This window comes from Ctenopharyngodon idella, chromosome 1, assembly GCF_019924925.1.
Source record: "Ctenopharyngodon idella isolate HZGC_01 chromosome 1, HZGC01, whole genome shotgun sequence".
In the NCBI taxonomy this organism is placed as follows: domain Eukaryota; kingdom Metazoa; phylum Chordata; class Actinopteri; order Cypriniformes; family Xenocyprididae; genus Ctenopharyngodon; species Ctenopharyngodon idella.
In genome coordinates, this window is record NC_067220.1 from 3,200,903 (window position 1) to 3,219,067 (window position 18,165).

At 38.1% G+C, this 18,165-nt stretch overlaps 1 protein-coding gene and 1 long non-coding RNA gene across 14 annotated transcripts in view; one reads left to right on the forward strand and one right to left on the reverse strand.

The window, feature by feature from the left end:
* Positions 1-18,165, forward strand: part of LOC127502457 (NACHT, LRR and PYD domains-containing protein 12-like) — a 41,745-nt gene that overhangs the window by 19,978 nt on the left and 3,602 nt on the right. For 2 of the 13 annotated variants that reach the window (XM_051876218.1, XM_051875683.1), the window contains 2 exons: positions 7,273-7,446; positions 8,279-8,325. The exons of 4 other annotated variants lie outside the window; for them this stretch is intronic. In XM_051876218.1, coding sequence (XP_051732178.1) covers positions 7,273-7,446; positions 8,279-8,325 — 221 coding nt within the window. Of the gene's footprint in view, positions 1-2,375; positions 2,481-3,182; positions 3,364-4,631; positions 6,567-6,941; positions 7,116-7,272; positions 7,447-8,278; positions 8,326-8,411; positions 9,781-13,165; positions 13,356-14,503; positions 14,716-14,794; positions 14,909-14,989; positions 15,104-15,184; positions 15,299-15,483; positions 17,548-17,666; positions 17,841-17,961; positions 18,136-18,165 lie in introns of those variants that run through there. 7 more of the 13 variants (XM_051875435.1, XM_051876552.1, XM_051875595.1 and 4 more) reach the window with 7 other exon arrangements.
* LOC127508743 (uncharacterized) overlaps positions 5,277-18,165 on the reverse strand; it is a 54,504-nt gene continuing 41,615 nt past the window's right edge. Inside the window, exons 2-3 of the long non-coding RNA XR_007928907.1 lie at positions 16,444-16,520; positions 5,277-5,462 (exon numbers count right to left, since the gene is read on the reverse strand). This is a non-coding gene — a long non-coding RNA (uncharacterized LOC127508743). The remainder of the gene's footprint in view (positions 5,463-16,443; positions 16,521-18,165) is intronic.

Consider the following 18,165-nt stretch of genomic DNA (forward strand, 5'->3'; position numbering starts at 1 on the left):
GTGTGTGACTAAACTTCGCAGGAGTTTAAGAGTGTTCAGTGTACAATGTGTTTTGAACAGGAGCATGAAACTTTTGTACACATTTTAAAAGTCATTCAGTTTATCTGACTAAAATACTGCTGGATTTCATTCTGTAGAGTCACAGGGTTTCAATAATCAATGACTGTCATGAGTGCAAACAATGCCACTACATGATGATTACATCTGTATCATCAACAAATAGTCACACAATGAGCAGTGTTCATTTAATCTGGGCTAACCCATGTGGGGCCTTCATGGAAACTGCAGACAAAACTGGCTGGGCCCCAGTTAGACAGCCCAGGTGGAACACATCTGGGCCCCACACGGCTGTGTTGACTGGGACAGGAGGCAGGTGGACCATAATTAACTGTGGTTTGTGGAAAGAAACCATTTTCATCTTCTCTGATCCTCATTTTGTCCTAAGGGAAAAAAAAAATTAACTGGTTCCTCTCCCTGCAGTGTTTACTGTAAATCTGTACCATTTTCTTTATATCTTATAAAGAGACACAGTTCATTATGTACTGTCAGTTTGCTCAATAAATTAATGAACTTTTAATTAAGATGCACTTCAATCTATTTGTTGGTAGCCTACGTATTGTTCCAGTGCAGCTTCATATAGAACAGGACCACAACTGAACACAATATTATATGAATAAATGAATGAAGACAATATGAATGTCAACGCTGTAAGTTCTAACTTTAACTTAAACTAAAAAAAAAAAATGGTAATGGAAGTTTCTCTTTCACCTGTGATGATCATGTAGCTCCCCCTTCTGGACAGAGACTGAACAGATAAACATTCATTTTTTTCATTCATTTTTTAATGGAACCATGTTAAAAAAGCTTCAATAACAAAAATACCTCTCTGTCTAATCAGCCTTGCATTTGCAACACAACCAACCAACCAAGCAATTAGTAGCTCAAAGGCCAATAGATGATGTAGGTGGTTACAGAAGACTCTGGGATTAACAACAAATAAACCCTTATTTAAACTATTAAAGGTATATGATGGAATTGTATATTTCATTATTCACTGTTGTTTTTTTTTATGTTAAACTGAGTTTTACATAAAAAGTGTGTGTTCAGTTACTTCACGTTTCCCTGATTGTGAGAAATATGTTAATGTAAAATCAGCAGTCATTAAGTCACCTCAGACTGTGATGATGATGTGCACCATGAGAGGGAGATGTTTTTATGTCTGTCATACTATAGACCAGGAGTGTCCAAACCTGCTCCTGGAGGTCCAGTGTCCTACATAATTTAGCTCCAACCAGCTCTAACATTCCAGCCTAGAAGTTCCTGAAGAGCTTGATTAATTGGCTCAGGTGTGCTTAACTGGGGTTGAAGCTAAACTCTGCAGGGCACCGGTCCTCCAGGAACAGGAATAGACATCCGTACTGTAAACACATAAGAGCTGTGAAATGAAAGCTATTCTGAAAATTCATTATTACAGTACTGTCTATGCCCATCAGAGCAACTCTGACATAATGAAAATAAAGCAAAAGGAGCAAAACACATTATATCACATCTGTTACAGATGATCTCTAAATATGAGGTCATTTTTTGAATTCAGTCATTCTGAATAGTTTGTTAAAGAATATTTTTTTGAATTGCATGCATTTATTGTCATTGTGTTCTAGCATATGTGACGGTCTTGCCTGGGCGGTCAGAACAATTAATTAATACCTACATTAAACACATTAAAACAACACTACCTGCATAATGGAGAAAACGTGGAAATAAGGGAAACTGCATGGATAATTAAATCATTTCTACATAAAACAAAGACAATGCACAAATTAATTACGATTGGGCTAATACAAACTAAAAATAACTAAATATAAAACAACACATTCGACGCCAAACACATATCGACAGTTCTATAAGAAGTTCATTGCAGAATAAATCCACAATAAAGAAGTTAGTTGTGCGCTTTTTAATCATTTTAACTTATAATTCTCCAACTGCTGAAAACATGCAACATGTCTCATTATCTCTGCTGTGGGTGGTCCCTATTTCACGTGCTAAATGCCACCACGCAGCAGACAGATGGCGCTGTCCCCATTTATGCATCAATTTAACACTTTTACACACCGTTACATATACAATGACAATAAATGCATTCAATTCAATAAAATATGTACTAGTATGCAACGAAATTAATAATGCTACTCTTCCCTGATCTGTTTTTTTCCCCTAATTTCTCTGAATCATAACTGTTTATTTATTGTTATGAAATACATATTTGCTAAAAATGATCTTTAGGAGTTCTCCCTACAGGATGTTTGTGTCAGATGTATGTTTGTGTGCATTAAATGAACATGTATTTTTTGTTTCTATGAAGTAGTGGGACTTCTAAAGTGAAAGCAGGTGGAACAGGAAGAACAGGTTAAACGAAAGTAAACATGCACACCTTTATCGACAAGGAATGACGCTGTAAAAGCAGGAGAGTTTTTCACGTAAGTACATTTTCAAAAAGCTTTACAACATCTAGAAATGTGTTGCTTAGATTATTTATTACATTAAATTACAATTACATTAAATATATGTTCGCATGAAGTTGTGTAAGCTTTGTTAATTCACTCAATACTTTACATACACTCGATATGGGCTTACGTCATGACACATAAATGTTCTCGTAAATGTATTGTTTTGTATTGTTTTTAGGCTGTTTTTAGAAATATTTAGCAAATAATTGTGTGGAAAGCCAACAAAATCTCACATAATGACAATCATTTTTATTTTTTGTTGTTTGCTTTGTTCGTCGTTAGATTGCTCAGGCTGAGTAGAGCTTTTGTTTTCTGCAGTTGCTGCTTATAAAGAGAGTAATTTAATATTTTGTCTAATTTCCAAAGATTGAACACATTGTGTATACCCCATAAATGTATAGTAATAGATATTACAATATGTCAAGACTTCAAAGTGTGTTTTGTATTGTGCAATTAGGTTACATGGACAGAAAATGTAAAATAATTCCATAATAATCATAATTTTGTAATGATTTACTAGGCAAATCAACAACAACTCTCCTGATATCTTTAAATATTTGGTGGGAATATCACAGTAGGGCTCTCTTATATTTATGGGGGAATAGTATTGTATAAAAATAGAAAGACTGATGTAAAGTTTTAAGTGATGTTAATTAATAAATGTGTTTGCAGGAGTAAAACTATCCTCTTTAATGGATGAAATGAAAAGAGCTGCTTCTAAAATGAGTCTCTCTGTGGAGAGAGAGGAGAGAGGAGCCACATCTCCTGAACCCAGCTGTGTGTCTATGAAGAGTAACAGATCCATTATTGAGCCCCCTGATCTCAGTGGTGGAGCAGTGACCTCTGACTTAAGGTGAGACACTATCCAGTGATGGACACAAGCAATTGTTGTTAAATAACTTAAAGCTGCAGTCCGTAACTTGGTTAAAAATGACCAAAATCAATTTTTGAGCAAGTACATAACCAGCCAGTGTTCAAAACTATCTCCTTACTTTAGCCCGATTCACAAAGGTAAGCTTGTAATAATGTTTTCTAATCTGAGTGGTACTGGTGGGTTTCCGTGGGAAATTCGAGCATGCAGCTGTTCGTCTTTGCGTCATTACGTCACGTCTGTTTACATAAAGAAGGAGCCCTTAGCTATAGTCTATATCATGTGAGGATACTGCAGGTGACGGATCATTTATAGCCTTTTCTCACAGCAGCTGGATTAATCAAACTTATTATTTTGATGGCGGATTGTATGGTATGACAAATTACAGAAATTGAAATCTACAGGTAACGCTAATACACATTAAATACACATAAGGTGCATCCCAATTCGCGTACTTATGCACTATTCTATGACGTTTAAGTACAAATAGTGCGAGTGAGTTCACACTGAAAATTCCAAAAAGAAAAAGTACACTTTAAATACCCGGATGATGCACTAAATTAACGGAAAAAATGAAATGTGGAATGTTGGACACTTCATGCACTCAACTGTCGCAGCTTTAATTACGTAGTGGAGGGGAATGGGCTGTCAGACTCCGATGTTAAATGACAAAATAACTTTATACAATTCACGCACTACATGGATGAGTACATAGTGCATAAGTACATAGTGTATAATTGCATAGTGTATAGTGCATCATTTGGGACGCAACTATAGTTACACAATGCTGATGTTGTTACAACAACAATTTGAGAACAAAGTATAGCAATAATAATAATTTGCATGGTTTGACGTGATCTGAGCTAAGCGATCGTTAGATTTAATCACCGCGATTTATTGTAATGCTTTTATTTCTCAGTTGGTCAGAACAAAAGTGGCAGACATGTTGCTTACTTGTTCAGATGATATTTTCCAGTGAAAATTCTTATTTTGGTCAAACTTCCAAGACATAGAATCTGTGATTCTGAAGTACAGTATCCACATCGATGTGGTGATTGATAGCAAACATTAGATTCATCCGCACTGAGGAGCCGTGCTGATACACAACTCACGTAAAGATGATAATTCCACAAATAACTGCAATTGCAGGTTTCAGAGATGGCGACAAAGAAGCAAAACTTACAGACTGCAGATTTAACCCGACAAGTCACAAGAAAAATTACATGATTTTTTTCTGTATTTGCTGACAGACCCACATCTTCTGAACTCAGCTGTGTATCCATGAAAAGTGAGAGATCCATTATTGAGCCCCCTGAACTCAGTGATAAAGCAGTGACCTCTGACCCCAGGCATCATGACCCACAGCCAGTCCTGCTGGAGGAGACTGGAGAACTGCAGAAACCAGAAGATGATGATCTACAGAGAGTCAAATACCAACACAAAACCAGCATGAAGAACAAATATGAGAGATTATTTCAGGGAAACAAACTCCAAGAGAATGAAACCCTCCTGAACAGGATCTACACACAGCTCTACATCATAGAGGGAGAGAGAGAAGGAGTGAATGAAGAACATGAGATTTTACAGATGGAGAAAACAGCCAGAACACAACACTCACAAGACACTCCAATCTACTGCAATGACATCTTTAAAGCTTCACCTGAACCAGGATGTGAAGAGAAAGACCAAATCAAGACTGTTCTTACTAAAGGCATCGCTGGAATCGGAAAAACCGTCTCTGTGCAGAAGTTCATTCTGGACTGGGCTGAGGGAAAAGCCAATCAGGATGTAGATTTCATGTTTGTGCTTCCATTTCGAGAGCTGAACTTGATCCGAGATCATCAGTACAGTCTTCACAGACTTCTGCTGGACTTTCATCCTGAACTTCAGGATCTGGACTCAAAGATTTATGAGGATTGTAAAGTTGTGTTCATCTTTGATGGTCTGGATGAAAGCAGAATGACACTGATGTTTTCAGATGCTCAGAAAGTTTCTGATGTGACTGAGACTTCATCAGTGGGTGTGTTGATGTCAAACCTCATGAAAGGAGAGCTGCTTCCCTCTGCTCTCATCTGGATCACCTCCAGACCAGCAGCAGCCAATCAGATCCCTACCGAATACATCAACCGTCTGACAGAAATTCAGGGATTCAATGAGCCCCAGAAGGAGGAATATTTCAGGAAGAGAATCAGTGATGAGCATCAAGCCAGCAGAATCATCTCACACATCAGAAGAGCAAGAAGCCTCCACATCATGTGCCACATACCCGTCTTCTGCTGGATCTCATCCACTGTGCTTCAAACGCTCCTGAAAGAAGATCGGAGTGCAGAAATCCCTCAAACTCTGACTGAAATGTACATCCACTTCCTGCTGATTCAGATCAACATGAGGAATCAGAAGTATGAAGAGAGAGATCCAGAGAAACTCCTGCAGTCCAACAGAGAAGTGATTGTGAAACTTGCTGAAGTGGCTTTCAATCAGCTGATGAAGGGCAATGTGATGTTCTATGAGGAGGACCTGAGAGAGAGCGGCATAGATGTCACTGACGCCTCAGTGTATTCTGGGATTTGCACTGAGATCTTTAAGGAGGAATCTGTGATTCATCAGAGGAAAGTCTACAGCTTCATTCATCTGAGTGTTCAGGAGTTTCTTGCTGCTTTCTATGTGTTTTACTATCATGTAAGTACAACTATGGAAGGACTAAAGAATTTTGCTTCAGTACAAAATTTGCTTAAAGGAGCAGTAGATAAAGCCATTGATAGTGAGAATGGACACCTGGATCTGTTCCTGCGGTTCCTGCTGGGTGTCTCACTGGAGTCCAATCAGAGGCTCTTACAGGATCTACTGACACACACAGAGAACAGCTCAGAGAGCATCAGGAGAACCACACAGTACATTAAAGAGAAGATCAAAGATGGACATGGACTCTCCACTGAAATATCCATCAATCTGTTCCTTTATCTGCTGGAAGTCAAAGATCAGACTCTGTCCAGAGAGATTCAGGAGTTTGTGAAATCAGACAAACACTCAGAGAAGAAACTCTCTCCTGCTCACTGCTCAACAATCTCCTACATGCTTCAGATGTCAGAGGAGGTTCTGGATGAGCTGGACCTCAAGAAATACAACACATCAGATGAAGGTAGAAGAAGATTGATACCAGCTGTGAACAACTGCAGAAAAGCCCTGTGAGTGATTAATAAATATTACAATGAAGAGTTTCTGAAAAAATTATAATTGTTGTGATAACTTTTACATCTAACATTTTGCTTATTTTATAATGTCTTTTTACAAGAATGAAGCACTTTTGATATTTTGTTCCATGTAAATCTTCAGTAAAAGCTTTTTTGCTCAAAGGACCTTGAACTCTGCATTTGTTTGGTGTGCAAATTTCCTTTTTCTACTCATCTTGCTTATTGAGTAAATCAACGCACCCACGTATATATATTTTTGTATTTATAAATTGGTGCAGAGAAATATTTTTTGCTCAAAAGAATGAAGCTGACATCATTGAAATCCTAATTGTAGAATGTATATAAAAATATAAATCTCATTTCTTTCAGTCTTGCTGGCTGTAATCTCACTGAACAGCATTGTGAAAGTGTGTCATCAGCTCTACAATCCCCACACTCTGTCCTGAAAGAGCTGGATCTGAGTAACAATGACCTGCAGGATTTAGGAGTGAAGATTATTTCTGATGGACTGAAGAGTCCAAACTGTCAGCTGGAGATACTGAGGTTTGACTTTCACATTGAGTTATTCATATGTGGATGATTATTTGAAGGGTAGGGTTTCATTATAGCTTTAAATCAACCCCTATTTACTGCTATGGGATTGTAAATGATCAGTCTGTTGATGTGTGTCTCTCGATGATCTGACTGTGTGTGTTTGTAGGATGTCAGGCTGTATGGTGACAGAGGAAGGCTGTGGTTATGTGTCCTCAGCACTGAGTTCAAACCCCTCACACCTGAGAGAGCTGGATCTGAGCTACAATCACCCAGGACAATCAGGAGTCCAGCTGCTCAACGACAAACTGAAGGATCCAAACTGCTCACTGCAGATACTCAAGTATGTGGGGTACAAGTTAAGAACCCTAAACTTTGCTTTGAAAGTAAAATCATAATTTCTTCTTCTGGTACTTCTCATCTCCTCATGTAATAATTAAATCCTTATTCTAACTCACAAAATGTATTTGTAACATATTCCTTATTGGCATTTTATATATTTTTACAGTAAAAGTGTAATATTGGCAGAAAGTGTTTGCTAAAAAAAATATAAGAGTGGTCCTCGAGGCCCCAGCACTGCAAATTTTAGATGTCTCCATAATTAAACGCACCTGATCATCGGCTCATTAGAGGAAACTCTAAGGCCTCGGATGGGTGTGTCAGATGAAAGAGACATCCAAAATGTGTAGTGTTTTGTTTATATTCCAGGACTAGGGTTGGGAACTACTGAATTATAAGATATAGATTTGGTTACTAAGAATTTGAAGATGGTAGAGACACCCATATGGTGTTACTTGTAGGTTACATTTGGGATGCTCAATCCTGTTTCTGGAAATCTACCTTCCTGCATTCAGCTCCAGACCCATTCAAATAAAAAATGTACAAATGAATATTAAATAATGTGTTTTATGATTATATGCATATATCAAATCGCATTTAGCTCCTTTAGATGCTCACCAGAGGTACAAAAACATGACAGCAAATTTTTCTTATAAGTCTGTTCACTAGGGCCTAAAAACACTGAGATATTGAGACATCTGGCTCTGTGAAGCTGCTTTGGAATAATTTGTGCTAAAGTGCTACACAAATAAATATCTTTATATAAATGGGCTGTACAAGAATAACTATTCCAACTACTAATGATTATTTTTGTCTACGTTTGTGTGACTTTCTAGTTTGGATCATGGAGGGCCCTTCTGGATCAAACTAGGGCTTCAAAAATGTAGGTTTTTCCACTTGCACACTCTCACACATTTAATGATAACAAATGAGATTAATAAATTGTTTTATCTGTTATCTTGTGTTCAGATGCCTGTGATCTCACACTGGATCCAAACACAGCACACACTCAACTCATTCTGTCTGAGGGGAACAGAAAGATCACATATGTGAAAGATCATCAGCCGTATCCTGATCATCCAGAGAGATTTGCTGATGTTCCTCAGGTTCTGTGTCGAGAGAGTCTGACTGAACGCTGTTACTGGGAGGTTGAATGGGGCTCTTGGGCTCGTATAGCAGTGGCCTATAAAGGAATCAGCAGGAAAGAGACTGTCTGTAAGTTTGGATACAATGACAAATCATGGTGTCTTTTCTGCACTGGTAATGGATTTGTTGTCTGGCACAGTAATGTCAGCAATAACATACCAACTCATTTACCACAATCTAAGAGAGTAGGAGTGTATGTGGACTGGCCGGCCGGCACTCTGTCCTTCTACAGCGTCTCTAACACACACACACTCACACACTTACACACAATCAACACCACATTCACTGAACCCCTCTATGCTGGATTTAAGGTTTTTGAGTCTGAACTGACTCTGTGTCAGATTTAATAACAAACACAGGCTTAAATGCCAAGGTAGTGTGAGTACAGATGTTGTAACACTGAATATTTCCCTTCTCATGGAAGTTGCACACAGATGATGACAGTATATATGCACATTCAGACTGTAATGGGGGCAGTTCTTAGAAAGTCATTTTGCTATGATAAAAACATCTAATTTTTAAAAAAAATGCTATTTTAATTCAACATGTGTGCAGAACAGCAAAAATCTACAACTGTACTCAGTCTACACTCTTTAATTCACTCTTTAATTGTGAAAAACCAAGAATATTCTATTATAAATGGCCAGTTTTATTACATAGTAATGAGTCACTAAACATTTCCACTCCCTCCACCCTGAATTTCATTCATTAATTGTCTGCAAGAATCATGCACCACTGTGGCAAATCATCATGAAGGTCTTATGTATTTACATCTGTATTAATTAATTTTCATCTATTTTATGTATTTATTTAATAATACTTTTAATTGTTGATTAAATAAAAATAATTAAATAAATTGATTAGAATCACCAATTAAATAAAATAATTACACTTATTCTCTCTTATTTCACCTGATTAGGTGGGTAGATCACTGGATTTCAGTGTCTCTCTCCCTTCTTCTCTTAAGACAGAAGGAAATTTAAAAGCTAGAAATACACACAAAAGGAACAATGGTATTTCTTTGCCAACATTTATTGTATATAATGCAAATTAAGGTTAATATTATGAAATAATGTAACTACAGTTAGTAAATGCAATTTTTTTTTTTTTTTTTTTTTTTTTTTCATGTAACATTTTACAAAAATATGGTAAAATACAAATGGTTAAAAAAGTACTAAATCTAAGGTAAGAGGGCACAGTGACTGAGGTGGCCCTCAAATCATGTCATAAGAACTGTGGTTTGAGCAATGCAGAGTCACTGAGATCCTCCTGTTTTCTCAGAATTGTGTGTGAGACAAAAGTGAATTAACTGGTTTCTCCAAATGTACCGTTACTGCAATGTTTTATTGTAAATCTGCACTGTCCTGTATCCATCCACACAGTGCAGTCTGACAAGGCCCAGTTCAAACTGTTTTTATTTTCAGTTTGGTCATTAATTAATGAACTGTAAGTGGCATTCAGTTCAATTTATTTGATCACTTATTTTTGTTCCAATCTTTACAGAGAACAGGACCACAATATTACATGAGTAAACAAAGGAAGACAATATGAATGTTAACATGAGACATACAGTAGAGGTCACAACAGAGATTCAGCACACAAAAGCATTAGTTTGAACCATATCAGACTTGACTTTATTCTGGATTGTGAATATCTAGCACCTTCTCAATTTCTGATGGTCTTGTAGCGCCTCCTACTGGACAGAGACAGTCAGATACACTTAGTTTTGTGCAAGTAAGAGATTGATCTATTTATGATGAAAATCTAAAGTTAGACTTCAGACACTATTTAAACTTTTACATTGTTTCTTTTAATATGTATTATGTTATGGATAATGATTTTCATTGAATACTTTATAAGCTCCAAGCAGTTGCTCATGCACTGATCAATGATGTCTATAACACCTGGAGTTCACTATTGCGTTTTGTTACTATTACTATTGCCATTCATCTCAGTGGTAGTTGCTTGGCTTGAACGTGACCTGCTTGCCAATAAGTACTGCCATCTTTGCTCATGGGTCTCTTATTTTTTTTAAGTTGCAAAAATAAATTCTGGTATGTAGTCCAATAATGTTTGGTGAAAGATTTGATACCTCACAGTATAACAGCAAAATTGGACATCTTTACAGGACAAATTAATTTCAACCATGCGTTATTAATTCTACTAAAGATCTTAGTCTACATCAGACTCATGTTCCTTCAGAACCAGCAGCCTTCTTTATTTTACACAATTATGAACTCAGCAATAATCTACAAGAGCAAGTACTGAAACAGACACTGTATTTAGACCACAGGCCTTAAAGATAGGAATAAAAACAAAAACTGATGTCCACCATATGTTGATGATACGTTGATGTTGTAGGCGTGATATGGGTATGAAGTATATATGAACCTTACATGAGTTTGTCCATGGGTTCCATTAGCCCCAGTATGGACAAAACCATGTAGGGCCCATATCTCAAGCCCATATCGTGCCTATATTCACCCCACCAAAAACAAAATCTCAGTTAAAAACTACCTACAAACACTGAAACAACAACAGCACACTTTGCACATTGTTAATAGAGTTTGATTACTCACCTAAACCTCAATAAACCCTAACAATAAATCATACTGTGTGCATGTTTGTGTGTTTATTAATGGTTTGGAGAATAGCAACCCTAATATATCATAACAGTAAAATATATTGAAATACATTTTAATAAGATGAGTGTTGAACTGTGTCTGATCTGGTGTTTATAGAGTTTCGTCATCTGCAAACAGAAGTCCAGAGTCTGACTGTGGGCTTGTGAGTTTGTGTTTGTGATCACATGGGAAGGACTTTAAATCAAGGGGAAGAGCACATATAAACAGAAATGATTACAGACGTATTACATGATTTGGGCACAATGATGCTTTAAAAATGTTGCCACTTCTTTGTCAGAGAACTTTTCAGAATAAAAAATAATAATAAAAAAATCAGATGCCTTAAAACACATTGAGATAAGTGTGATACTCTCCCTGCTCACATTTGTCTATTTTATCCTTTGAGAGGGTCAAAGAATCAGTCACTGTCTGATAAACCATAATATACTTTATGCTGATTGGTCAGTTTGTATAGTTTGTGTTTGCTGTTTAATAATCATTTGAAACATAGCAAACTGGTAGCTCCAGTAGTAATGAAAAGATTTCTCTTGAGCTCTGCCATGAAAACTAGCATGATCTTCAAGATCTTATCATAATCAAGTAAAAATGAATTTATACCTGTATGATATTACATTGTAGCCACATTGGGAAGTGGATGGATGGATGATTCAGCTGTAGGCGCCATCCTCTGGTCAGACACAGGAATTCATTCGGCACGCGGCGCGACTCTCACAGTGCATTATGCGTATTCTCTAGACGTTTACTGTACATCGGTTGTACACTCATTATTGCGGTGCATTGTGGGATTGAATGAGTGTGCTCCGTAATGTCACACTATGGTTTCGGACACCACTACAAATGGTTGTGCCCTCAAATAGTGCCTTTGAGGGTATAGGGGCGACACAGCCCAAGAGTATATTGGGGTAGTTCAGAGTTTGCTGACTGAGCCGAAGTCTCATTTCAAAGGCTGCGTCCTCTGGGGTTCGCATTTGTTAGGCACATACGTTATTGAAGCTGCTTTATTTAAGTAAACTGACAACTACATTCCATAGTCAAAAAGAAATTACAACAATTTATGCTTCATCAGGAATAACAGTCAATTGTATAATGGTTACTTTACTGAAATAAGACTTAATGATGTATGCGGCCGACAAATGCAACCTCCAGAGGACGCAGCCTTCGAAATGAGACAGCTTGAGACACACTTCTCCCCTGCTCCAGACTGAACTTTGTGCTTGCTTCTGGTATAAAGACAATAGTTGTGTATTGGCAGTGGCTAATTGAGTTTCAGCAGGGAGTCAGCAGGAACTGTTAAGTGATCTTCTTCCCGTTTGAGATTAAGCAGAAGATATTGTGGCCCTTCTAAATTGTGTGATTTTAAATACTAAATAGTACTGCTTAATACTGCTTTTTGTCCATGTTTTTGTACAGCAAGGGAGTTGAGGGAATTTTATGTTTGTCTTTCTTATCTCTTAGGCTAGTTAGAGCTAACTGTTTTGTTTGTTATTTTAGGCCCTGCTCTCCCCTGAGCCTTTGCTCTCATTTACTTTATTTTATGCTTTTTCTTGAAAATAAAATTATTTTTGTTCATATACATAAATGGGGGTCAGCTTCACTCTGGGACAGAGGATTGAAGTGTGTTCTCACCTTTCTTTTTCCCCTTTCTTACCTCCCCTCCTGACCCCTAGACACATAGGGGAACAGGTCCATGTTCTCTTGACAAGGCCAGACCAGTTGTGATGGCGTATATATATGTTATTATTGATGAGGGCTGATGAGTAATAAGTGTGCGTGGTTAAGTGCCAGAGAGGATCATGGGAAATGCAGTCCATGACAGCTGCATCCTATTGTGTGATGATAAGTTGAATTGGGGTTGATTTACAGTATAAACCGCTACCGGGGGACTGACTGTGCATTTGTTATTATCTCTCTTCTGACTGCCTTAATAGCATGCATTTTCCTTTTTCAAAACATTGTTTGTTTTGTTTTTTCACCCTGAACTGCTTCATGAAACTCCTCCTCGAATTCTGAATAAAGCAGGTGTAACAGGTAGAACAGCTAAAACTGAAAGCAAACACGCAGCTTTTCATCTGTGAGGAAAGAGGCTGAAAAATCAACATTGACCCGCGGGATATTTTTTATTGTAAGTACATGTTAAAACTACATGACATGATTACACAGTTTAAAACTAAAATATATGTTACCACCTGAAGCCATTTGTGTAGAATTCACCTGCATAATTCACATTTGTCCAACCTGTCAATGAATTGTACAATGTGCCCACTGAATGAATTTCCTTTTGCTAATTTTTGAAAAATGTATAAAAAAAAGCATTCAGTAAACAAGTTAAGTTTTCCAATGGTATGTTCAAGTCAGGTAGCTGATTTAAAACTATTTATTTATTAGAAATGACTTAGGTTTGACCTGAATCAATTTATATTTGCATAGAATTCACCTGCTTGGTTCACATAAATGACATGTCAATGTTTTTATGATACTTTTATGAATTTTATAGCCTACAAGAAAATATACCAGATTATACTGAATGAATTGTAAAACAGGTGTGTGAAAAGTACTGTGCTAAAATCAGGCACGTCTGACACCGATGACGAAATTTGAGATGGAGTGGGTGCGGCATCTGTTGAAAGACTGTTTTGAAAGACTTTGTCATACAGAGAACATGACTTTATTTTACCAGAGCAATCTATTTGATGTAAGCAGCATTTGTGCACTGTTTGAGCACTTTCATAAAATATGGGAAATGATCTGTTTTCATAAACAGATGGAAAATGAATTCATGGCCCTCGTTTTTAAAGTTCTTTTTTTTATGTTTCCTTGTGAACCAGTTTTTCTAGTCATTGTGGTTTCTAGAGTGAACTCACATGATCTGATCTGAAGAGTTTGAAGAAGTTTTACATTCAGTACATATTTCCAGTATTACGTTCAGATTATTATTTTTTGCAATTGTCGATAAATTAAAAGTAAATAATACTAATAATTACAAATGTAAAATTCATGCTATGATGTATGGACTGTATGTATGATGCCTAGATGCCTTTAATTAATTTGGGTGCAATTCATTGCATATTAACACAAAAAACAGTGTTATTAATTATTCACAGCCCTAGTCTAAACTTATTAATGGACAATCTTCAAAGCAACTGTTATTGCCCAAAAGAAACAAAGAGTTTCAGTGACCTTAGATGAGTGATGCCCCAATTATTTTTTATGTTGTGTTCTATATAAAAAATGTGAATTGTGTTCCATAAATTGTGTTGCATATTTTATTAGAAGGAATGAAAAACAGCAAAGCTTACTTCTAAAACTAATCTCTATGAGGGGCTGGAGGATGAGGACACTGTCTCTAAAATGAGTCTGAATGAGGAGATGGAGGTGAGGGGCACTGCAGCTTCTCCAGAACCCAGCTGTGTGTCTATGAAGAGTGACACATCAATAGTTATGCCTCCTAATTTCAGTGATGAAGCAGTGACCTCTGACCCCAGGTAAGACAAACTCTGATATTGAATAGACCTCATGAAATGTAAATGGAGATTGACTGAATCCTTTGATTGATCTCGTAAGGCTAAAGAATCACAAAGCAGTATCTCCAGAACCCAGCTGTGTGTCTATGAAGAGTAACACATCTATAGTTATGCCACCTAATATCATTGATGAAGCAGTGACCTCTGACCCCAGGTAAGACAAACTCTGATACTGGATAGACCTCATGAAATGTATAAATGGAGACTGACTGAATCCTTTGATTGATCTCGTAAGGCTAAAGAATCACAAAGCACCATCTCCAGAACCCAGCTCTGTGTCTATGAAGAGTAACACATCTATAGTTATGCCACCTAATATCACTGATGAAACAGTGACCTCTGACCCCAGGTAAGACAAACTCTGATACTGAATAGACCTCATGAAATGTATAAATGGAGATTGACTGAATCCTTTGATTGATCTCGTAAGGCTAAAGAATCACAAAGCAGCACCTCCAGAACCCAGCTCTGTTTATATGAAGAGTAACACATCTATAGTTATGCCTCCTAATATCACTGATGAAGCAGTGGTCTCTGACCCCAGGTAAGACAAACTCTGACATGGAATAGACCTCATGAAATGTAAAAAATGGACATTGAGTCATAGTAGACGTAATTAAAATTGCAAAGCTGGCCGTTCCTAAAAAAATTCTCTGGTGCAAATAATTCTCCTATACTCCCTTTCTGTTTATTTATTGTGACTCAAAACGGATATCTTCTTTCACTCAGCAGTGAGAGGGAGGATCTGATCCAGGTTCAGTCCAGATGTGGAGTTTGTGAGCAGGTTCTGAGAGATCCGGTCTCTATCACCTGTGGACACAGTTTCTGCAGACACTGCATCAGTTTCTACTGGGATCAGTCTAGACAACCAGAAGACTTTGACTGTCCTCAGTGCAGAAAGAGATCCAGAACACGTCCTGTTCTACAGACACACAGAGTCATGAGAGGATCCAGTTCTGCTCACTGTTATACACAAGCAACCCAGCAGAAGACTGGAGACCTGCATAAACCAGTGGATAATGAACTACAGAGAGTCAAAGACCAACATAAAACCAGCATGAAGATAAAGTATGAGAGATTATTTGAGGGAACCAAATTCCATGGGAATGAAACCCTCCTGAACAGGATCTACACACAACTCTACATCATAGAGGGAGAGAGAGAAGGAGTGAATGAAGAACATGAGGTTTTACAGATGGAGAAAACAGCCAGAACACAACACTCACAAGACACTCCAGTCTACTGCAATGACATCTTTAAAGCCTCACCTGGACCAGGATGTGATAAGAAAGACCAAATCAAGACTGTTCTTACTAAAGGCATCGCTGGAATCGGAAAAACCGTCTCTGTGCAGAAGTTCATTCTGGACTGGGCAGAGGGAAAAGCCAATCAGGATGTAGACTTCATGTTTGTGCTTCCATTTAGAGAACTGAACTTGATCCGAGATCATCAGTACAGTCTTCACAGACTTCTGCTGGACTTTCATCCTGAACTTCAAGATCTGGACTCAAAGATTTATGAGGAGAGTAAAGTTGTGTTGATCTTGGATGGTCTGGATGAAAGCAGAATCACACTGATGTTTTCAGATGCTCAGAAAGTTTCTGATGTGACTGAGACTTCATCAGTGGGTGTGTTGATGTCAAAGCTCATGACAGGAGAGCTGCTTCCCTCTTCTCTCATCTGGATCACCTCCAGACCAGCAGCAGCCAATCAGATCCCCTCCAAATACATCAACCGTCTGACAGAAATTCAGGGATTCAGTGAGCCTCAGAAGGAGGACTATTTCAGGAAGAGAATCAGTGATGAGCATCAAGCCAGCAGAATCATCTCACACATCAGAAGAGCAAGAAGCCTCCACATCATGTGCCACATACCCGTCTTCTGCTGGATCTCATCCACTGTGCTTCAAAAGCTCCTGAAAGAAGATCTAAGTGCAGAAATCCCTCAAACTCTGACTGAAATGTACATCCACTTCCTGTTGATTCAGATCAACATGAGGAATCAGAAGTATGAAGAGAGAGATCCAGAGAAACTCCTGCAGTCCAACAGAGACATGATTGTGAAACTTGCTGAAGTGGCTTTCAAACAGCTGATGAAGGGTAATGTGATGTTCTATGAGGAGGACCTGAGAGAGAGCGGCATAGATGTCACTGACGCCTCAGTGTATTCTGGGATTTGTACTGAGATCTTTAAGGAGGAATCTGTGATTCATCAGAGGAAAGTCTACAGCTTCATTCATCTGAGCGTTCAGGAATTTCTAGCTGCTTTTTACGTCTTTTACCATTATGTAATGAAAAATGTTGACACATTGCAGTTTATTGATGTAGTGCATAATCTGCTAAAAGGTGCAGTAGATAAAGCCCTTGAGAGTGAGAATGGACGGCTGGATCTGTTCCTACGATTCCTGCTGGGTGTCTCACTGGAGACAAATCAGAGACTCTTACAGGATTTACTGACACACACAAAGAAGAGCTCAGAAAGCATCAGGAGAACCACACAGTACATTAAAGAGAAGATCAAAGATGGACATGGGCTTTCCACTGAAAGATCCATCAATCTGTTCCTCTGTCTGCTGGAAGTCAAAGATCAGACTCTGTCCAGAGAGATTCAGGATTTTGTGAAATCAGACAAACACTCAGAGAAGAAACTCTCTCCTGCTCACTGCTCAACAATTGCCTACATGCTTCAGATGTCAGAGGAGGTGTTGGTTGAGCTGGACCTCAAGAAATACAATACATCAGATAAGGGTAGAAGAAGATTGATACCAGCTGTGAACAACTGCAGAAAAGCCCTGTGAGTGTTTAATCTTGTTACCGTAAAAGGTTTTCACTAACTAGAATTATGGTTTTTGTAATGCTTACTAATACATCTTGAGAATATTTTGCTTATTCTCTTATTCTGCTCTGTTTCAGCCTTGCTGGCTGTAATCTCACTGGTCAGTCCTGTGAAATTGTTTCATCAGCTCTACAATCCTCAAACTCTGTCCTGAGAGAGCTGGACCTGAGTAACAATGACCTGCAGGATTCGGGAGTGAAGCTGCTCTCTGATGGACTGAAGAGTCCAAACTGTCAGCTGGAGATACTGAGGTGCTTAAGTATAAGGGATAACATACAGTCAGCCGGTCATAATGGTGATGTGTGTCTGTAGATTATCTGACTGTTGATGTGTGTCTGTAGCTGATCAGTCTAATGATACCCCTCTCTGTAGGTTGTCTGGCTGTATGGTGACAGAGAAAGGCTGTGGTTATGTGTCTTCAGCTCTGAGTTCAAACCCCTCACACCTGAGAGAGTTGGATCTGAGCTACAATCACCCAGGAGATTCAGGAGTCCAGCTGCTCTCTGACAAACTCAACCATCCAAATTATAAACTGCAGATACTCAAGTATGTGGGGCAGTAACTGGGGTTTACTCA